This window comes from Carcharodon carcharias, chromosome 19, assembly GCF_017639515.1.
Source record: "Carcharodon carcharias isolate sCarCar2 chromosome 19, sCarCar2.pri, whole genome shotgun sequence".
NCBI classification, from domain to species: Eukaryota; Metazoa; Chordata; class Chondrichthyes; order Lamniformes; family Lamnidae; genus Carcharodon; species Carcharodon carcharias.
In genome coordinates this window covers 101,537,857-101,561,564 of record NC_054485.1, presented here as the reverse complement: position 1 = coordinate 101,561,564, position 23,708 = coordinate 101,537,857, and the positions used below count along the sequence as shown (strand labels likewise).

The following is a 23,708-nucleotide window of genomic DNA, read 5'->3' as shown; positions in this document are numbered from 1 at the left end:
TTCTCCAGTACATCAATGATTACTTCGGTACTGCTTCATGCTCTCGTCGGGACCTGGAAAAATTTATTAATTTTGCTTCCAATCTCCACCCCTCCAACATTTTCACGTGGTCCATCTCTGACATTTCCCTTCCCTTCTTTGACCTCTCTGTCTCAAATTCTGGTGATACACTGTCCACCAATATCCATTACAAGCCTACCGACTCCCATAGCTACCTCAAATACAGTTCCTCACACCCCACTTCCTGTAAGGACTCCATCCCATTCTCTCAGTTCCTTCGCCTCCATCGCATCTGTTCTGATGATGCTACCTTCAAAAACAGTTCCTCTGACATGTCTTCCTTCTTCCTTAACCGAGGTTTTCCACCCACGGTCGTTGACAGAGCCCTCAACCGTGTCCTGCCCATCTCCCATGCATCCACCCTCATGCCTTCTCCTCCCTCCCAGAAATATGATAGGGTCCCCCTTGTCCTCACTTATCACCCCACCAGCATTCAAAGCATCATTCTCCGCCATTTCCACCAACTCCAGCATGATGCCACACCAAACACATCTTCTCCTCACCCCCCTGGCGGCATTCCATAGGGATCGATCCCTCCAGGACACCCTGGTCCTCAACCCCCATCTACGGCACCTCCACATGCATACGCAAGAGATGCAACACCTGCCCCTTCAATTCATCTCGCCTCACCGTCCAAGGGCCCAAACACTCCTTTCATTTCACTTGCATTTCCCCCAACTTAGTCTACTGCATTCGTTGCTCCCAATGTGGTGTTCTCTACATTGGAGAGACCAAACGCAAACTGGGCGACCACTTTGCAGAACACCTGCAGTCTGTCCGCAAGAATGACCCAAAACTCCCTGTCACTTGCCATTTTAACACTCCACCCTGCTCACATGTCCGTCCTTGGCTTGCTGCATTGTTCCAGTGAAGCTCAACGCAAACTGGAAACAGCACCTCATCTTCCGACTAGGCACTTTACAGCCTTCTGGACTGAATATTGAATTCAACAACTTTAGATCTTGAACTCCCTCCTCCATCCCTACCCCCTTTCTGTTTCTTCCCCCTTCCTTTTGTTTTTTCCAATAATTTATATAGACTTTTCTTTTCCCACCTATTTCCATTAATTTTAAATCTATACCTTTTATGCCCTGTTAGTCTTATTCCACCCCACCCCCACTAGAGCTGTACCTTGTGTGTCCTGCCATCCATTCTTAATTAGCACTTTCATTTAGATAATATCACCACCTTCAACATCTCTTTGTTCTTTTGTCTGTGACACCTTTTGATTATCTGCTCCTATTACTGCTTGCCTGTCCCTACAACCACCGCCACCCCCACTTCTCCACCACCCCCCCCCCACCCCACCCACCTTAAACCAGTTTATATTTCACCACTCTCCTAATTTTACTCAGTTCTGTCGAAGGGTCATGAGGACTCGAAACGTCAACTTTTTTCTTCTCTGCCGATGCTGCCGGACCTGCTGAGTTTTTCCAGGTAATTCTGTTTTTGTTTTGGATTTCCAGCATCCGCAGGTTTTTGTTTTTAACTCATCAAGACTCCTTCGACAGCACCTTACAAACTTTCAACCCCCACTACCTAGAAGGACAAGGGCATAGGAACATCGCCACTGCAAGTTCTGCTCCACCATCACACCATCCTGACTGTTCCTTTCCTATTGCTGGATGAAAGTCCTGGAACTCCCATCCTAATAGCACTGTGTGTGTACTTGTACCAGCTGGATACAGCAGTTCAAGAAGCCAGTTCACCACCACCTTCTCAAGGGCAATTAGGGATGGGCAATAAACGCTGACCTAGCCAGCGACACCCACATCACATGAAAGAATTTTTTTAAAAACCTAGAGTAATTTTTTTCCCTCATGTTGCCGCTGCTTTTTTTTTGCCAGTTACTTTAAATCTTTTCCGGCCCCATTGTGGGTGGGACCCGCTGTGGGCGAGGCTGTGCCTCAGCCAGAAGTCCATTGACTTGCGGTGGGACCGGAAGATTGCAGCGGAAGGCAGGTGTGGAAAATCCCACCACTGGTTACCGACCCTCTGTCATTGGAAACAGTTCCTCCTTGTGTATTCAATCAAAGTCCTGCATAATTTTAAACACCCCTATTAAATCTCCTCTTAATACCCCCTGTTTTAAAGAGAACAACCCTGACTTCTCCAGCCTCTCCACATAACTGAAGTCTCTCATCTCTGGAATTTCATTCTCGCAAATCTCTCCTGGAAAATCTCCCCCGCACCCTCTCCAAGACCTTGGTGTCCTTCCTAAAGTGTGAGTCCCAGAATTGAACACAATTCTCCAGCTGAGGCCAAATTAGTGTTTTTAAAGGTTTAACATAATTTCCTTGCTTTTGTCCTCTCTACCTTTATTAATAAAGCCAAGGATCCTGCAAGCTTTTCAAACAGTTTTCATCAACTTGCTCTGCCACCTCCAAAGATTTATGTTCTGCACAATATATTATTTCTGTTATCTATTAACTTAGCCTATCCCTTTGAGGCCACATAGTCTAAATAATATATGTACGACACATCTCCAGGTTAGGCAGATATTAGTTTAATTAAAGTTTGGCAACTCTCCTTTGCAAAGCTCCTTTTGCCAAACAAAGTATTCCAAAGTGCTACACAGAGGCAGAAAAGAAGCAGAGATTCAGGAATGAGAATTCAAGAATAGTGGCTAAAAGCTGGGTTCCTTGAGGAGGATTTTGAAAGAGGGGAGAATGGCTGCGATATGCCAACGCCTGGGTAAGGGGTGAGTGGTATGGCATGGCCGGTGGAACCAATGCCCTAAAACTGAAAGTGGAACAACCGGAAGGGGGAGAAACAGAACCAGTCCTTATAGGCTCCCAACATACAGGAACAGGAGGAGGCCATTCAGCCCCTTGAGGCTGCTGATTCAATTAGATCATACAAATTATGAGCAGGAGAAGGTCACTTGCTCCTTGAGCCTGCTCTGCTGATCTGATTGTGACCTCAATTCCCGCCTACCCCTGATAACTTTTCACCCCCTTGCTTATCAAGAATCTATCTAGCTCTGCCTTAAAAATAATCAAAGGCTCTGCTTCCACCGCCTTTTGAGGAAGAGACTTCCAAAGGCTCACGACCCCCTGGGAGAAAAAATTTCTCCTCATCTCTATCTTAAATGGGCAACCCTTTATTTTTAAAGAGTTTCTAGATTCTCCCACAAGAGGAAACATTCTCTTCACATCCACCCTACCAAGACCCCTCAGGATCGTAAAGGTTTCAGTCAAGTTGCCACTTACTCTTCTAAACTCCACTGGATCCAAGCCTAACCTGTCCAACCTTTCCTCATAAGACAACCAGCCCATTCCAGATATACGTGGTTGATCTGCATCTTAATCCTATTTACTTGCCTTGGTTAGAATTATGGAATCTTACAGCCCTGGAGGCCATTCAGCCCATCATGCCTGTGCCAGCCCTTTGAAACAAGAGTCGAATTTACTTGCGCTCCTGAGTATGTTCCTCATAATCCTGAAAATTAGACCATTCTTTTTGGTAGTGCTTTCTAAGTCTTAGGTGTGCCCTTAACCTTCTCTGCTCTAAGGAGAACAATCTCAGCTTCTCCAACCTCTCCACATGAAGTCCCTCGTCCCAAGTATCATCTCCTGTAGAGCCCTTCTGTACACTCTACAAGGTCTTGGCACTCTACCTGAAGTGTGGTGCCCAGAATTAGACAGAATACTCCAGCTGAGGCTGATCCAGAGATTTCTTCACGTCCTTGCCTGATGTCAATTTCCGTTCTGAAATTTTCAATTGAACCCCAGCCTCAACAGGGAGGGAGAGAGTTTCATATTTCCACTAACCTTTATGTGAAGGAATGCTTCCAATTATCAGCCCTGAATGGCCTCGCTTTAATTTTAAGGTTATACCTCCTTGTTCTGAACTGGTTGTTCTCTATCTATCCTGTGAAGCAGCTGAATTAGATCATCCTTTAATCTCCTATAGCCAAGGGAATGCACGCCTAGTCTTTGTAGCCTGTACTCATTATTTAGCCCTTTTAATATTTAATATGTCACGGAAATAGGCCATTTGGCCCAGCCAGTCTGTACTGGCATTTATCCCTGTGTCTGACAATACTTGTGCCCATGGGTGGCTCCTACCATAAAGCATCAGCCTTCGAAAGGTCTCCGATCCTTTTTCCTGTGTCTCCAGGAGCAGAATACAATCATTATTCTTTTTCACAAATATCTCTGTCTTCAGATCGGGCTGGCCTGAAATAAAGGGATAAATGGAAAAAAAGTGTAAGAACCAAACAAGTTTATCTGTGGCTTTGACAGGAATGGAGGCTCTTTTATTGATTGCTTGCCAAACCCAATGCACCACCCGGTTCCAGAGGGGGGAAAGGACAGTGTCTGACCCATTGCACCACCTGGTTCCAGAGGGGGAAAGGACAGCATCTGACCCACTAATCCACCCAGTCCCAGAGGGGGAAAGGACAGTGTCTGACCCATTGCACCACCCGGTTCCAGAGGGGGAAAGGACAGTGTCTGACCCACTGTCCCACCCAGTCCCAGAGGGGGAAAGGACAGCGTCTGACCCACTACGCCCACCCAGTCCCAGAGGGAGAAAGGACAGCGTCTGACCCACTGTCCCACCCAGTCCCAGAGGGGGAAAGGAGAGTGTCTGACCCACTGTCCCACCCAGTCCCAGAGGGGGAAAGGACAGTGTCTGACCCACTGCCCCACCCAGTCCCAGTGGGTGAAAGGACAGTGTCTGACCCACTGTCCCACCCAGTCCCAGAGGGGGAAAGGACAATGTCTGTCCCACTGCCCCAACCAGTCCCAGAGGGGGAAAGGACAGTGTCTGACCCACTGTCCTACCCAGTCCCAGAGGGAGAAAGGACAGCGTCTGACCCACTGTCCCACCCAGTCCCAGAGGGGGAAAGGAGAGTGTCTGACCCACTGCCCCACCCAGTCCCAGTGGGTGAAAGGACAGTGTCTGACCCACTGTCCCACCCAGTTCCAGAGGGGGAAAGGACAATGTCTGTCCCACTGCCCCAACCAGTCCCAGAGGGGGAAAGGACAGTGTCTGACCCACTGTCCCACCCAGACCCTGGGGGGAAAAGGACAGCGTCTGACCCACTGTCCCACCCAGTCCCAGAGGGGGAAAGGACAGTGTCTGTCCTGCTGCCCCACCGAGTCCCAGAGGGGGAAAGGACAGTGTCTGACCCACAGCCCCACCCAGTCCCAGAGGGGGAAAGGACAGTGTCTGACCTACAGCCCCACCCAGTCCCAGAGGGGGAAAGGACAGTGTCTGACCCACAGCCCCACCCAGTCCCAGAGGGGGAAAGAACAGTGTCCCACTACATCAGTCAGTCCTAGATGTTGTAATGCCATTGAATGTTAAGGGGAGATGTTTGAACTTCTTTCTTGTTGGAGATAGCCATTTTACTTGTGTGGCATGAATGTTACTTGCCACTTCTGAGTCTAAGCATGTATGGTGTCCAGGTCTTGCTGCATATGGACACAGTCTGCCTCAGTACCTGAGGAGCTGTAAATGGCATTGAACACTGAAATCATCAGTGAGCTTTCCCAACTTTGACCTTATGTTGGAGGGAAGGTCATTGTTGAAGCAGGTGAAGATGGTTGGTCCTAGGATACTATCCTGAGGAACTCCTGCAGTGAGTCCTGGAGCTGAGATGGTTGATGTTCAACAACAACCACTGGGTCTAAAGTTCCTATGTCCATTCTATCAACAGTAGACTAGGTATGAGAGATTATGCAAACTAGCCTTATATTTCAGGGAGGATAAAACATTAAGGGGTGATATAATTGAGGTTTATAAGGTTTGTAAAGAATAGGTTTGATAAAGAGAGATCCCGGGAGAAATTTTGCAACCCTGTCATGGAAGGGGCGGGGCCATAAGATGTATTGAACCGTTCAAAACCCCATTGACTTTGCTGGGAATGGAAGATCCCACCAGCAGGAGGGGCAGTAAAATTCCGCCCATCATTTTTGCTGCTGGGGTGAGTTAAGGACAAAGGGATATTAAAATAATGGAGAGAGGTTAGCATACACTTCTTCACATAATGGATGATAGATGTATGAAACTCTCTGCCACTAAAAGCAGTAACCTGCTAGGTCAATTAATAATGTTAAATTGGAAATTTATAGATCTGTGCTACGAACAAGGAGCAGGAGTAAGCCATTCAGCCCCTTGAGCCCTGCTCTGCCATTTAATAAAATACAAAATAAGATAACAGGATACAAAAAACAGGACAAATCCAACCCGGCCAATAACCACCCCATCAGTCTACTCTTGATCATCAATAAAGTAATGGAAGGGGTCAATCAGTGCTATCAAGCGGCACTTGCTGAGCAATAACCAGCTCACTGATGCCCAGTTGGGTTCTGCCAGGTCCACTCAGCTCCTGGCCTCATTACAGCCTTGGTTCAAACATGGACAAGAAAGCTGAGCTCCTGAGATGAAAGTAACTGCCCATGACATCAAGCAGCATTTGACTGAGTGTGGTATCTAGGAGTCCTAGCAAAACTGGAGTCAATGGGAATCGGGGAAAACTCTCCACTGGTTGGACTCATACCTAACACAAAGGAAGATGGTTGTGGTTGTTGGAGGTCAGTCATCTCAGCTCCAGAATATCACTGCAGGAGTTCCTCAGGGTAGTGTCCTAGGCCCAACCATCTTCAGCTGCTTTATCAATGAACTTCCTTCCATCATAAGGTCAGAAGTGGGGATGTTCGCTGATGATTACGCAATGTTCAGCACCATTCGCGACTCCTCAGATACTGAAGCAGTCCATGTCCAAACACAGCAAGACCTGGACAATATCCAGGCTTGGGCTATCAAGTGACAAGTAACATTCACGCCACACAAGTGCCAGGCAATGACCATCTCCAACAAGAGAGAATCCAACCATCATTCAATAGAATTACCATCGCTGAATCCCCCACTATCAACATCCTGGGTTTTACCATTGACCAGAAACTGAACTGGACTAGCCATATTAATACTGTGGCTACAAGAGCAGGTCAGAGGCTAGGAATCGTTCCATGAGTAACTCACCTCTTGACTCCCCAAGACCTGTCTACCATCTACAAGGCACAAGTCAGGAGTGTGATGGGACACTCCCTACTTGCCAGGATGAGTGCAGCTCCCACAACACTGAAGAACTGGACACCGTCCAGGACAAAGCAGCCCGCTTGATTGGGCACCATATCCACAAACATTCACTCCCTCCACCACCGATGCACAGTAGCAGCAGTGTGCGCCATCTACAGGATGGACTACAGGAATTCACCAAGGCTCCTTAGCACCTTCCAAACCCACGACCACTACCACCTAGAAGGACAAGGGCAGCAGATAGATGGGAACATCACACCTGGAGGTTCCCCTCCAAGTAACTCACTGTCCTGACTTGGAAATATATTGCCGCTGGGCCAAAATCCTAGAGCTCCCTTTCTAACAGCACTGTGGGTGTACCTACACCACATGGACTAAAGCGGTTCAAGAAGGCAGCTCACCACCACCTTCTCAAGGGCAACTAGGGATAGACAATAAATGCCGGCCCAGCCAGCAAAGCTCACATCCTGTGAATGAATGAAAGAGAAGATCATGACTAATCTTAAAGCAACCTGAAATCTGTAGTCCACCTACCGCTGATAACCTATCACCCCCTTGCTTACCAAGAATCTATCCACCTCTGCCTTAAAAAATATTCAAAGACTCTGCTTCCACCTCCTTTTGAGGAAGAGAGTTCCAAAGACTCACGACCCTCTGAGTGAAAAGATTTTGCCTTATCTGTGTTTTAAATGGGCGACCCCTTATTTTTAAACAGTGACCCCTAGTTCTAGGTTCTCCCACAAGAGGAAGCTTCCTCTCCACATCCACCCTGTCAAGACCCCTCAAGATCTTATATGTGCTACACATGTGTATTTAAGGAATATGGAGCCATGGTGAGTGGAAGGTGAAAAAGATCAACCATGATTTCATGCAATGAATTGGCTCCCCCTGTTCTTATGTGGAATGTTCCCATGTGTATAATAGAGCAACCCACAAACTAATACTGAGGAACATACAGGGAGAAAGCTCTTGTCTATATAAAACTACATTCTGTTTGATGGTATGTGTCTGTAACATGAACATTTTGATCCGTGAAGATGCTGGTGGAGTTCCTCCTGCTGTGAGCTCACCTTCCAGGATCAGCTCCTGAGTCTCGTTGTTGATGTGATAGGTCCACTGTCGAGTCATACATTTCATCGAACTGTGAAGCAACGATAGAAAGTCATATCCTTGATCAGACTCTTACTTCCTCAACCGAAGACACTGATCATAGCCCCATTATTTTTCCTAGCACATTTTCTCCAGTGTTTGTGATTGTTTTACGTTCCTCCCTCCCTTTTGCCTTTTGACTTTCTACTATTCTTGAGATGCTTACTGTGAAGACAGACACAAAATACTTCTTCAAAGTCTCTGCCATTTCTTTGTTTCCCATTAGTTCCCTGGTCTCATGCTCTAAGGGACCAATGCTCACTTTATCTATTCTTTTTCTTTTTGTATACTTGTAGAAGCTTTTACATAGAAACTAGGAGCAGAAGTAGGTCATTTGACCCTTTGAGCCTGCTCCGCCATTCATTATGATCATGGCTGATCATCCAACTCAATAGCCTGCTCCTGCTTTCTCCCCATACCCTTTGATCCCTTTCGCCCCAAGAGCTATATCTAACTCCTTCTTGAAAACATACAATGTTTTGGTCTCAACTACTTTCTGTGGTAACGAATTCCACAGGCTCACCACTCCCTGGATGAAGAAATTTCTCCTCATCTCAGTCCTAAATGTTCTACCCCATATCCTCAGACTGTGACCCCTGGTTCTGGACTCCCCCACCATCGGGAACATCCTTCTTGCATCTACTCTGTCTAGTCCTGTTATAATTTTATAGGTTTCTAAGAGATCCCCCCTCATTCTTCTGAACTGCGAATATAATCCTAATCGACTCAACCTCTCCTCAAATGTCAGTCCCGCCGTCCCAGGAATCAGTCGGGTAAACCTTCGCTGCACTCTCTCTATAGCAAATACATCCTTCCTCAGATAAGGAGACCAAAACTGCACACAATATTCCAGGTGTGGTATCACCAAGGCCCTGTACAATTGCAGCAAGACATCCTTGTTCCTGTACTCGAATCCTCTAGCTATGAAGGCCAACATACCATTTACCTTCTTTACCGCCTGCTGCACCTGCATGCTTACCTTCAGCGACTGGTGTACAAGGACACCCAGGTCACGTTGCACATTCCTTTCTCTCAATTTATAGCCATTCACATAATAATCTGCCTTACTGTTTTTGCTACCAAAATGGATAACCTCACATTTATCCACACTAAACTGCATCTGCCATGCATTTGCCCACTCACTCAACTTGTCCAAATCACACTGAAGCACCTCTGCATCCTTCTCATAGCTCACCCTCCCACCCAGATATGTGTCATCTGCAAATTTGGAGATATTACATTTAATTCCCTCATCTAAATCATTAATATATATTGTGAATAACTGGGGTCCCAGCACAAATCCCTGCGGTACCCCACTAGTCACTGCCTGCCATTCAGAAAAAGACCTGTTTATTCCTACTCTTTGTTTCCTGTCTGTCAATCCACTCAATACACTACCCCCTGTCTGTTTTCATATCTCTTGCTGGTTTTCTCTCATACTCCAATTTCTCCCTCTTATTTATTTTTTGAGTCACCCGTTGCTGGTTTCTAAAATGTTCCCAATCTTTTAGCCTACCACTAATCTTAGCAGCCTTGTATGTTTTTTTCTTTCAATTCAGATAAACACCCAATAGATTACTAATAAATAGAGGGTAGTCTGGCAGTGGAAATCATTCAGTTAAGTAAGGTCACAGTATTTTTGTCAGATTTAAATTAAATGATTGAGGGGTCAGTGGTTCAGGTAGTTTATATATGTAGAATGATGGAATCTAATTGAGGACTTCAGATGGCTTATACATAGAATAATGGATACCCGGGAGTGAGTTACAGGCTGGAAACATCTTTGCTACGTCTACCTTATCAAACCCCCTCATAACTTTAAAGGACTCTTTTTTTGATCAGGCCCAGCCTTCTCTTTTCTAGAGAAAAACGCACCAGCCTGTTAATCTCTCCTGATAGGTATAACATTACAGGCTGGAACTTAATGAGGGGTTCAGATGGTTTATTTATAGGATAATGGATACCTGGGAATGAGTTACAGACTGGAATCTAATGAGGGGTTCAGATGGTTTATATATAGAATAATGGAAACCTGGGAATGAGTTACAGACTGGAATCTGATGAGGGGTTCAGATGGTTTACATATATAGAATAATAGATATAGGATAACAGAATAATGCAGCAAGTGACTCAGAAGGAAAATGGAATGTTTTTTATTGCAAAGGGAATGGAATATAAATGTGGGGATGCTTTGCTACAGTTGTACAGGGTGTCGGTGAAACCACATCTAGAGTACTGTACAGTTTTGGCCTCCTTATTTAAGAAAGGATCTAATTTCTTTAGAAGCAGTTCAGAGAAGGTTCACTCGACTGGTTCCTGGAATAAGGGGTTTACCCTATGAGGAAAGGTTGGACAGATTGGACCTGTATCCATTGGAGTTTAGAAGAATAAGAGGCGATCTTATTGAAACATGTGGCAGGTTTGTATGCAATGGGGGGGGGGGGGGGGTGGGGGTGTTGGTGGTTTCAGCATAAATTTCTTCGGATGGGCTTCCTGCTGGGTTCCCACCTCTGCAATTTTATGCTGGGGCAGGCAAGGCTCGCCCTTGTCCTAAGTGAAGCTCTTAAAATAATCGGGATCGGGCCTCAGGCAGGAAGTAGTGGGGGAGGGTGGGGAGGGTGGTGGAAAGGTGCGCCTTCTTCAGAACCTCCCCCTTTAACTTTGGGCACCCCGCCCCATTTAAGCTCCAGTAACCTCAAGACATCCCTCCCACACCAGCCTCTCCCCAGACACCCCAATTGCCACTGTCCACAGCCTCCCCGCTACAGGTCTTCCCTACCCTCCCCGCCCTGAGTTCCCCCAAACTTACCTCTTTGTGGAATCCTGAGACTTAGGCTCTGAGACTAGAACTAGCAGAAACAGTTTAAAAATAAGAGGTCTCCCATTAAAGAGGAGAAATTCTTTCTCTCAGAAGGTCGGGATCCTTTCAAGCTCTCTTCTCCAGAGAGCTTTGGAGGTAGGATCATTGAATTTTTTTAAGGCTGAATTAGATAGGTTCTTGATTGACAAGGGAGCCATCGGGTATAGGGGTTAGGCAGGAAGTGGAGTTGAGGCCACAATCAGATCAGCCACAGTCTCATTGAATGGTGAAGCAGGTGTAAGGGGCTGAATGGCCTACGCAATCTCCTCATTGTATTTCTGTTTGTATGTACAGTACAAAAGGAAGGGACATTTGGTCCATCCTGCCTGTGCTGGCTGCTTGGCCATGTTGAGAGGCACAAGCGTGGTCAATCTAAGCCCATATAAGCAGTGAAGTACGCACTGGCTGAGACGGATCTCTCCTCGGAGCAGCAACATCTCCGTGTCGTCCATGGGTGTGAGCATGAAGACTGAGCTGTCCATGGCCCTGAATTTAATCAGTGAGTTGTTCGAGTCCGCTGCCACCATGAGGAAGTGCCATTTACCAGAGTACTGCAGAAGGAAAAAGGCAAAACAAACCCCATCAGGAAAACCCCATAGTGATTGTAAACAAAGCTACGCCGGCTAACAACAAAGGTTACAAAGTATTAGGAAATGTCTCCAGCAAAAAAACAGTTCATTCAGCCCAACTGGCCCTTGTTGATGTTTATGCTTTACACGAGTCTATTCCCATCCTACCTCATCTCACCCTATATGTTCACCCTATTATTCCTTTCTCTCTCATGCATTTATCTAACTTCACCGTAAATGTGTATATGGTATTCAGTTACCTCAATTACTCCTTGTGATAGTGAATTCCACGTTCTGACTATTCTCCGGGTAAATACATTTTTCCTGAATTCTCTGTTGGATTTATTGTGATAGGGCAACGTGACTTGGTGCAGGTTAAGACAGGGGCAACTAAGTATTGGATCCTCAGGTTTACGGAGGGTAGAGTGTGGGAGACTAGCCAGGAGTGCATCGGATTAGTCAAGTCAGGAGGTAACGAAGGCATGAATGAGGGTTTCAGCAGCAAATGAGCTGAGACAGGGGCAGAGTCAGGCAACGTTATGGAGGTGGAGATAGGCAGTCTTAGTGATGACATGAATATAAGGTAGGAAGCTCATCTCAGGATCAAATGCAACAAGAAGATTACAAACAGACTGGCTTAATCTCAGGCTGTTACCAAGGAGATGGATGGGGTCAGTAGCCAGGAAACTAAGTTTAGAGCGGGGACCAAAAAACAAAAGCTTCAGTTTTCCCAATATTTAATTGGTAAAGAAATTTCCCCTGAATTCCCTGCTGGATTTGTCAATGACTACCTTATATTTATGGCCCCTAGTTCTGGTCTTTCCCTCTGAATGGAAACATCTGTTCTACATCTACCTGAACAAACTGCCTCATAACCTTAAAGGACACTATTAGATTACTCCCAGCCTTCTCTTTTCCAGAGAAAAAGCACCAGCCTGCCTAATCTTTCCTGATGGTTACAACCTCTCAGTTCTGGTATCATTCTAGGAATGATGCATAATCTGGTGCATTCAAGCAAGGAGTTAAGCTCTTCAGGAAGAAAGGATGAGATCACATTTGAGATGGAAGATCAGTTTTTTTTAAAAATTACTTATGTTGTAAGATAATTACTCAGATCAAAACAATACTAACTAGGGACAAAGACATGGTCCAAAAGTAGGATTTGCAAATTCATGAGATAAATATAAGAAAATAAAAGTCCAGGATTTTCAGGTTAAGAGGTATATTCCATATCACCCAATTAGATTCCAGCCTATAACTTATTCTCAGGTATCTTGTTATTCTACCAATGAGCTATCTGAGCCCCTTGATTAGAGCTCAACCAGTAAGTTATTCCTGAATCTGTGTGTACACAAACCTAGGAGTTTATAGATGGAAGTGACAAATTGAGGAGGCTGATGAAAAAAATAACTATCTGGATCCTTGTCTTTCTAAACGAAGGCATAGAGTTAAAAAGCAAGGAAGTTATTTTAAACTTTTATGAATCAGTGGTTAGGCTTCCAACTGCAATATATCAAAGAGTAGAGACAAGGTAAGAGAGGAAGGTACTAAGATGGGAAATAATAAACAGATCGTGACAGGAAGAGACAGAGTAAAATCTAAGAGCAAAGCAATAGATAAGGCTAGAGGTTACAAAAATAATAAAAGGACAAAACTTAAGGCTCTATATCTGAATGCACTTGGCTTTCAAAATAAAACTGATAGTGCAAACTGAGATAAATAAGTACAATCTAATAGCCATTACATGGCTGCAGGATGGCGTAGATTGGGACCTGAATATTGAAGGATATGTGACATTTGGGAGGGATAGGGCATTAGGAAAAGGTGGAGGAGTGGCTTGTTAATTAAAGATGACATTAGTACAATAGAGAGGGGTGACCTAAGTTCAGGAAACCAGGAAAAAGAAGCAGCTTGGGTAGAGTTGAGTGATAAAGGCAAGAAGTCACTTGTGGGAGTGGTGCACAATCCCACTAACAGTAATCACACAATAGGATGGGGTATCAAAGAAGAAATAGTGGGAGCTTGTCAGAAAGGTACCGCGATTATCATGGGGGATTTTAATCTACATATAGACTAGAAAAAGCAGATGGGCAAAAGTATCGAAGTTGACAAATTCGTAGAATATTTTAAGGATAATTTCTTAGATCAGCACGTTATGGAGCCATCCAGGGAGCAGGCTATACTAGACCTGGTATTGTGCAATGAGATAGGATTAATTAATGGCTCATAGTGAAGACATCCCTAGGTAGCAGTGATCATAATATGATTGAATTTTACATTCAGTTTGAGGGAGAGAAGAGTGAGTCTAAGACTAGTATTTTAAACTTAAACAAAGGTAAAATTATAAAGACGTGAAAGCAGAGCTAGCGAAAGTGAATTGGCAACTGGCTACAATACTGGCTTCTGCCTGGCAATGTGGAAAATTGCCCAGATATGTCCTGTACACAAATCCAACCCGGCCAATTACCATGCCATCAGTCTGCTCTTGAACATCATTAACGTGATGGGATGAGTCATCAACAGTGCTATCAAGCGGCACTTGCTTAGCAATAGCCTGCTCAATGACACTCAGATTGGGTTCTGCCAGGGCCATTGAGCTCCTGACCTCATTACAGCGTTGGTTCAAACATGGACAAAAGAGCTGAACTCCAGAGGTGAGGTGAGAGTGACTGCCCATGACATCAAGGCAGCATTTGACCCTGTGTGGCATTAAGAAGCCCTAGCAAAACTGAAGTCAATGGGAATAGGGGAAAACTTTCCACTGGTTGGAGTCATACCTAGCACAAAGGAAGATAGTTGTGGTTGTTGGAGGTCAATCATCTCAGTTCCGGGACATCACTGCATGAGTTCCTCAGGGTAGTGTCCTAGGCCCAACCATGCTCAGCTGCTTCATCATTGCCCTTTATTCCATAATAAGATCAGAACTGGGGATGTTTGCTGATGATTACACAATGTTCAGCACCATTCACGACTCCTCAGATACTGAAGCAGTCAATGTCCATATGCAGCAAGACTTGGACAATATCCAGGCTCGGGCTGACAGGCGGCAAGTAACATTCACGCCGCAAAAGTGTCAGGCAATGAACATCTCCAACAAGAGAGAATCCAACCATGGCCCCTTGACATTCAATGGGATCACCATCGCTGAATCCCCCACTATCAACATTGTGGGGGTTACTATTGACCAGAAACTGAACTGGACTAGCCATATAAATACTGTGGCTACAAAAACAAGTCAGAGGCTACTCCTAAAACCTTTCTACCATTTACAAGGCACAAGTCAGGAGTACGATGGAAGACTCTCTGTTCACCTGGATGAGTGCAGCTGCAACTACGCTCAGAAACCTGACACCATCCAGGACAAAGCAGCCCACTTGATTGGCACCCCATCCACAAACATTCACTCCCTCCACCACTGATGCACAGTTGTAGCAGTGTGCACCATTTACAAGATGCACTGCAGGAATTCACACGGCTCCTTCGACAGCACCTTCCAAACCCACAACAGCTACCATCTAGAAGCACAAGGGCAGCGGGCAGATGGGAACACCACCAACTGGAAGTTTTCCTCCAAGCAAGTCATCATCCTGACTTGGAAATATATCACCTTTCTTTTAGTGTCGCTGGGTCAATATCCTGGAACTCCCTCCCCAACAGCATTGTGGGTGCACCTACACCACATGGACTGCAGCGGTTCATGAAGACTGCTCACCACCACCTTCTCAAGGGCAATTAGGGATGGGCAATACATGCTGGCCTGACCAACAATGTCCACATCCCATAAAATTAATTTTAAAAAATTAGGTTAAGGGGAGGATTCACCTGCAGTTAACTAAAAATGTTAAAGATAGTATTAAACTTAAGAAATGCATATAGTTGTGCAGGTCAGATCATTGGACAAAATATAAAAAAGAAAAGATAAATGAGGGAAAAATTAGAGTACAAGAGAAAGCTAGCGAGAAATATAAAGACAGATAGAGTTTCTATAGATATTTAAAAAAGAAAAGAGTTAACAAAGTGAGCGCTGGTCCGATAGAAAGGGAGTCTGGAGAATTAATATTGGAAAATAAAGAGATGGCAGATGAATCGAACTGATATTTTGTATGGGTCTTCACTACTGAGGATACAAGTAGCATCCCAGAAATAGCTGTAAATCAGGAATTGGAAAGGAGGGAGGAACCCAAGCAAATTACAATCAGCAGAGAATTGGTACTTAGCAAAATTGTTGGAACTGCAAGTTGATAAGTCCCCGGGCCCTGATGGATTCCATCTTAGAGTCTTAAAAGAAGTGGCTGGTGAGATAGTTGATGCGTTGGTTTTAATTTTTCAAAATTCACTAGATTCGGGGAAGATTCCATTCGATTGGAAAATAGCTAATGTGGCTCCTTTAGGGAGGGAGAGAGAAAGCAGGAGACTACAAGTCAGTTAACTTAACAACTGTCATAGGGAAAATGTTAGAAGATATTATTAAAGAAGGGAAAGGATTATAGAAGGAAACTTAGATAAATTCAAGGTAATCAGGGAGAATCAACATGGTTTTGTAAAAGGTAAATCATGTTTAACCAATTTATTGGAGTACTTTGAGGAGGTAACATGTGTTGTGGATAAAGAGGAGCCAGTAGATGTACTGTACTTGGATTTCCAGAACGCATTTGATAAGGTGCCACATCAAAGATTATTGTGGAAAATTAAAGCACATGGTTTAGGGGGTAACACATTGGCATGGTTAGAAGATTGGCTAGCTAACAGGAAACAGGGAGTAGGCATAACTGGGTCATTTCCTGTTTGGCAGGATGTAAAGCTAGTATGCAGGTACAGGAGGTAATAAGGAAGGCAAATGGAATTTTGGCATTTATTGCTAAAGGAATAGAGTATAAAAATAGAGAAGTGTTGTTGCAACTGTACAAGGCATTTGTGAGACCGCACCTGGAGTACTGTGCACAGTTTTGGTCCCCTTACTTGAGGAAGGATTTAGTTGCATTTGAGGCGGTTCAGAGGAGGTTCAATAGATTGATTCGAGAGATGCGGGGCTTGTCTTATGAGGAGACATTGAGCAGTTTAGGCCTATACTCACTAGAGTTTAGAAGGATGAGAGGAGATCTAATTGAGGTATATAAGATGCGAAGGGAAAGTCAAAGTAGACGTGGAGTGGATGTTTCCCCTTGTGGGGCATTCTAGAATGAGAGGCCATAGTTTTAGGCTAAGGGGTGGTAGATTTAAAATCAGAGATGAAGGGGAATTACTTTTCTCAAAGGGTCGTGAATCTGTGGAATTCACTACCTCAGAGTGCAGTGAATGCTGGGACGCTGAATAAATTTAAGGAGGAGATAGACAGATTTTTAATTAGTAACGGGTTGAAAAGTTACGGGGAGAGGGCAGGGAATTGGAGTTGAGGCCGAAATGAGATCAGCCATGATCATGTTGAACGGCAGGGCAACCTCAAGGGGCTGAATTGCCTACTCCTACTCCTATTTCTTATGTTCTTATGTAATGAGTGATGTGCCGCAGGGATTATTGCTGGGGCCTCAACTGTACAATTTATATAAATGATTTGGATGAAGGGGCTGATGTTATGGTAGCTAGATTTGCTGATGACACAAAGATAGGTAGGAAAGTAAGTTGTGAAGAAGGTATAAGGAGGCTACAAAAGGATATAGGTGAGTGGGCAAAGATCTGGCAAATGGAGTATAATGCTGGGAAATGTGAGGTTGTCCATTTTGACAAGGCAAATAAAAAAGAAGCATACTATCTAAATAGTGAGAGATTGCAGAGCTCCGAGATGCAGAGGGATCTGGGTGTCCTAGTGCATGAATCACAAAAGTTAGTATGCAGGTACAGCAAGTAAACAGCAAAGCTCAGAGAATGTTAAGTAAAAACAGGAAATGCTGGAAAAAGTCAGCAGGTCTGGCGGCATCTGTGGGGAGAGAAATAGAGTTAATGTTTCGAGCCCGCATGACTCTTCTTCAGAGCTTCTTCAATAAAGCGATGGAAGGGGTCATCAACAGTGCTATCAAGCAGCACTTCCTTAGCAAAAACCGGCTCACTGACGCTTAGTTTGGGTCCGCCAGGGTCACTCAGCTCCTGACCTCATTACAGCCTTGGTTCAAACATGGACAAAAGAGCTGAACTCCAGACGCGGCTCTGAAGAAGAGTCAAACAGACTCGCAACATTAACTCCAGACGCAGCTCTGAAGAAGAGTCAAACAGACTCGCAACATTAACTTTGTTCCTCTCTCCACAAATGTTGCCAGCCCTGCTGAGTTTTTCCAGCATTTCCTCTTTTAATTTAAGATTTCCAACATCCGCAGTATTTTACTTTTAGTTAATAGAATGTTATTGTTTATTGTGAGGGCAATTGAACCCAAGAGTAGGGAGGGTTATGCTTCAGTTAAACAGAACATTGGTGAGGCCACATCTGGAGTATTGTGTACAGTATTGTTCTGCTTATTTAAGGAAAGATGTAAATGCGTTGGAAGCAGTTCAGAGAAGGTTTACTAGCCTAATACCTGAAATAGGCATGTTGTCTTCTGATGAAAGGTTGGACAGGTTAGGCTTGTATCCGCTGAAGTTTACAAGAGTAAGAGGTGACTTGATTGAAATATATGAGATCCCGAGGGGACTTAACAGGGTAGATGTGGAAAGGATGTTTTTTCTTGTGAGAGAAACTAGAACTAGGGGCCACTGTTTAAAAATAAGGGGTCACCCATTTAAGACAGAGATGAGGAGAAATTCTTTCTCGCAGTGGATTGTGAGATATGGATTTCTTTTCCTCAAAGGGTGGTTGAGGCAAGAGTCTTTGAATATTTTTAAGGCAGAGGTAGATAGATTCTTGATAAGCAAGGGGTGAAAGGCTATTGGGGGTAGACGGGAATGCGGAGTTGAGATTAAAATTAGATCAGCCATGGAACAGGCTCGAGGGGCCAAGTGGCCTACTCCTGCTCCTAATTCATATCTTCACATGGAGTATTGTGTCCAATTCTGGGAACCACACTTTAGGAAGGATGTGAAAGTATTGGAGAAGGTTGAGAAGAGATTTACCAGAATGGTACCAAGGATGAAGGACATCTGTTTGTGGAGACAATGGAAAAGTTGGGATTGTTCTTGAGTAGAGAATGTTACCTGAAGAGATCTATCTGAGATGCTCAAAATCATAAAGAGTTTTCATACAGTAAATAAGAAGAAACTGTTTCAAGCAGCTGAAAGTTGGGTTAATAGAGGATACAGATTTTTGGCAATTGGAGAAAAACAGTGGCTAAATGAGGAGAAGTTATTTTATGCAGTCCTCCTTCTTTCTTAACCGAGGTTTTCCATCCACGGTCGTTGACAGGGCCCTCAACCGTGTCCGGCCCATCTCCCGCCCATTCGCCCTCACACCTTCTCCTCCCTCCCAGAAACATGATAGGGTCCCCCTTGTCCTCACATCACCCCACCAGCCTCTGCATTCAAAGGATCATCCTCTGCCATTTCCGCCAACTCCAGCATGATGCCACCACCAAACACATCTTCTCCTCACCCACCCTGGCGGCATTCCGTAGGGATCGTTCCCTCCGGGACACCCTGGTCCATTCCTCCATCACCCCCTACTCCTCAAACCCTACCTATGGCACCTCCCCATGCCCACGCAAAAGATGCAACACCTGCCCCTTCACTTCCTCTCTCCTCACTGTCCAAGGGCCCAAACACTCCTTTCAAGTGAAGCAGCATTTCACTTGCATTTCCCCCAACTTAGTCTACTGCATTCGTTGCTCCCAATGCGGTCTCCTCTACATTGGAGAGACCAAACGTAAACTGGGCGACCGCTTTGCAGAACACCTGCGGTCTGTCTGCAAGAAAGACCCAAACCTCCCCGTCGCTTGTCATTGTAACACTCCACCCTGCTCTCTTGCCCACATGTCTGTCCTTGGCTTGCTGCATTGTTCCAGTGAAGCCCAGCGCAAACTGGAGGAACAGCACCTCATCTTCCGACTAGGCACTTTACAGCCTTCCGGACTGAATATTGAATTCAACAACTTTAGATCTTGAGCTCCCTCCTCCATCCCCACCCCCTTTCCATTTCTACCCCCTTCCTTTTGTTTTTTCCAATAATTTATATAGATTTTTCTTTTCCCACCTATTTCCATTATTTTTAAATCTTGTATGCCGGGCTAGTCTTTCCACCCCACCCCCACTAGAGCTGTACCTTGAGTGCCTTGACATCCATTCTTAATTAGCACATTCGTTTAGATAATATCACCACCTTCAATGCCTCTTTGTTCCATTTCTGTGACATCTTTTGATTATCTGCTCCTATCACTGCTTGCTTGTCCCTACAACCACACGACCCCCCCCACTTCTCTTTCTGCACTCCCCCACCTTAAACCAGCTTATATTTCACCCTTCTTCTAACATTCAATCAGTTCTGTTGAAGGGTCATGAGGACTTGAAATGTCAACTCTTTTCTTCTGCGCCGATGCTGCCAGACCAGCTGAGTTTTTCCAGGTAATTCTGTTTTTGTTCTGGATTTCCAGCATCCGCAGTTTTTTGTTTTTAATCTCCATTTTTTATGATGTAGATGCACTGCATTTAAAAGGTGGTGGAAGTAGATTCAATAACTTTCAAAGGGAAATTGGATAAATACTTGACAAGGAGAAATTTGCAGGTCTATAAGAAAAATTCAGGTGGGTGGGGCTAGAGGGATCGATCTTTCGAAGAGCTTGCTCAGGCATAATAGGCTGAATGGCCCCTTTTGTATCATTCAATGATTCTATATCCATTATTCTAAATGTGAATCATCTGAACTCCTTGATTAGATTCCAGTCTGTAACTCACTCCCAGGTACCCATTATTCTATACATAAACCATCTGAACCCCTTGATCAGATTCCAGTCTGTAACTCACTCCCGGGTATCCATTATTCTGTATATAAACTATCTGAACCACTCGATCAGATTCCAGTCTGTAACCCACTCCCAGGTATCCATTATTTTATATATAAACCATCTGAACCCCTCGATTAGATTCCAGTCTGTAACTCACTCCCAGATATCCATTATTTCATATATCAACCAGAAAGAACCCTTCAATTAGAATCCAGTCTGTAACTCACTCTAAGGTTTACATAGCTCAATGCACTGTGTTTGTGTGTGTGTGCGTGTGTATGTGTGTGTGTGTGGGTGGCTGGCCAATGCAGTATATCAATGTGCCATCGAAAGATAGCCAATGGTGTGATGTTGGTACCAGACACATCATAGTCAATATTTAACTAGTTGAAGGCCTGACCTCTCAATTATCCAAGGTCCATTTGACAAACCTGCTGTGACATTATTTTTAAAGACCATGCTTTCAGCTGCCATTGGCAGCTTCCCCTTTTTTATTAGTAACTTATTGGGTCCCTCAGTGGCTTGGAACCAGAGGTTGTGGCACACTGCTGAAGACTTTGGAAGGTCAGTCTGCTCTACCATTGTCTACATCAGTAACTCACTGCATTTCCAATTTGGTAATGGGAAAGTCAGTGCTGGGTGATAAAATTAAGTAGACTCCCAGTTCTCCATCCCTGCATAATAAATTACCTAAAGAAGGGAATGCACTTCCCCTGGCCCTTGAAACAAGAAAAGGAAACCTTACATTTATATATCTCCTCTCACAACCTCAGGACATGCCAGAGAGCTGCACAGTCAGTGAAGAACTGTTTGCAGTGTAGTCACTGCTGTAATGTAGAAAATGCAGGAGCCAATTTGCACACAGCAAGCTAGACTCCCGCAAATAGCGGTGTGATAATTACCAGATAATCTGATTTTGTGATGTTGATTGTGGGATAGATATTGTTTGGAACAGAAGGAAAAACTCATCTGCTTTTCTTCAAAGTCATGCCGTGGGATTATTTACATCCACCTGAGAGGGCAGACTGGGCCTCGGTTTAAAGTCTCCTCCAAAAGATAGTATCTCTGACAGCGCAGTACTTTCTCAGTACTGCACTGGAGTGTCAGACTTGCTCAAACATCTGGAGTGGGACTCTCTGATTCAGAGGTGAGAGTGGCTACCCACTGACCCACAGCTCTGCTCATTCCCACTGTCACGGTAGAAAACAGCACAATTACTTAGCATAAATAAATGACAACTGAAAGAAAAAAGCAAACTACTGGGCTCCTTTGGTAGCACAGATCAGCCATGACCTAACTGAATGGCAGAACATGCTTGATGGGCTGAATGGTCTGCTTCTTTTCTGACGTAAGATGGTCAACATTTATCCTTCAACCAATATCATTAAAAACACGTCATCTAGTCTTTTTATCATGTTGCTGTTTTTGGAAGCTTGCTGGGTGCAAATTGTCTGTTGCAATACAACAGTGACCTTCAAAACAAAAGTACTCCATTGGCTGTAAAGCACACTGGGTCATCCTGAGAATGAGAAGGCCACTATATAAAATGCAGTTTTTCCTTTCTTTATGTTATTGTTAGTGGGTAAATGAGCCATTCCTTGCCTCTGTAACCTCCCGCACTCCTACAGATCTCAGTACACTTCCAATCCTCCGATTTCCATCGCTCCACTATTGGTGGCCATGCCTTCAGCTGCCTGGGCCCTAAGCTCTGGAATTCCCTCCCTAAATCTCTCCACCTCTCTATCCTTCTCCTTTAAGATGTTTCTTAAAGCCTACCTCTTTGAACCCTGCCTTAATATCTCTTTGTGTGGCTCAGTGTCAAATTTTGTTTGATAATTGTTCCTGTGAGACACCTTCAGCCATTTTATGATGTTAAAGGCACTATATGAATGCAAGTTGTCATTGCTGTGCTAGCCAGTTGCAAAACTCTCAGACATTCCTGGTTTGACCCTGATTCAGTAGAGTTAACTGTTATCAGGCAGCCCCGGGCAAAGGAACCATCCTGATAGTGTTAGTGTGTCCTGTGCAACAGGCAATGAATTTCAGGAAAAATACACTTTTCCATGACAGTTCCTAACTATGCAGTGCAATCTAATAAAAGCACCTTAGCACATATCATCACAGTGCTTGGCACAGACAACACGCAATCCTTCCATCGCTGACGCAACAGAAATTTACAAAATACTTTTGTAAATGACAAATTGGGGGAGATGTTAACTTTTGGTGATAGTGGGTTGAGTTGGCTGCTTGTTTTACATCTCTCCCCATTCTTGCTTCCATTGAACTCAGATGGGGAGAGACCAAAAAACAGGGTTACTGCCTTCCTATTGTCCATCTTGCACCATTGTGCAAAGCCAAGATCTACCCCATTATCTGTTTAAGCTATGGCATCGTTGACATGATGACTTATTTTGTGCAAGGCAGTAAGATATTCATTTCACTCCCTTCCACTCTGCAAACTGTTTTCCTCCCTGCCCCACCTTGCCCATAGCTGCCATCAGTTCACTGAATGGATTTTTTCATGTCTTCCTTCTCTTTCACTCTCTCCACTAGACTTTTGGCCATTTTATTTTCAATCCTACCACCACCCCCCCCCCCCCCCCCCCCCCCCCCCCCCCCCCCACCCCCTCCTACCACAATTATCTTCTCTCCACTCCTGGCCTGCTCAGACTTGTACTGCTATGTGATACCGACCTCCTTTCTTGGTATCTTCACTCTGTCCTTCACTTCTGGGCCTAGGTGGTGACTGCACAGCTACTGCAGAGGGCATCCCACAAACACATTCAGATACACTCACTGTCTCACACACACATACACACACACACACACATTTCCAGCAGGGTAGTAATCTACCAGCTAGAACTCAAAAACTGAATTCTCTGTCCTTTCCCCTAGCACAGAAGCATACTTTAGGTCAGCCCTGACTGCCATCAGAACAGGCCAGGAATCCAACCTCAGCACCTTGCCTGGCTTGATTCCACGTTCAGTTTTTATCTGTCCTAACCACCAGTGCGTAGTTTGAAAAAAGCGGCCTGTCCCCCTGGCCTTGTTTATTTTTACCTGGGTCTTGTTGAGGCTTCCAGCATCCATCCTGTCATCATATTTACATTGCCAAAAGAGCATGATGAGATAGAGTAACTTTTCCCACAGTTCCCGGAACAT

The 23,708-nt window shown here is 44.7% G+C and overlaps 1 protein-coding gene across 1 annotated transcript in view; it reads right to left on the bottom strand.

Annotated features, from left to right (window-relative positions):
* Positions 1–23,708, bottom strand: part of LOC121291297 (apolipoprotein M-like) — a 29,708-nt gene extending 6,000 nt beyond the window's left edge. The window contains exons 1-4 of the mRNA XM_041212369.1: positions 23,607–23,708; positions 11,378–11,670; positions 8,181–8,251; positions 4,131–4,241 (exon numbers count right to left, since the gene is read on the bottom strand). Of these exons, the coding sequence (XP_041068303.1) occupies positions 4,131–4,241; positions 8,181–8,251; positions 11,378–11,670; positions 23,607–23,708 (577 nt within the window). The remainder of the gene's footprint in view (positions 1–4,130; positions 4,242–8,180; positions 8,252–11,377; positions 11,671–23,606) is intronic.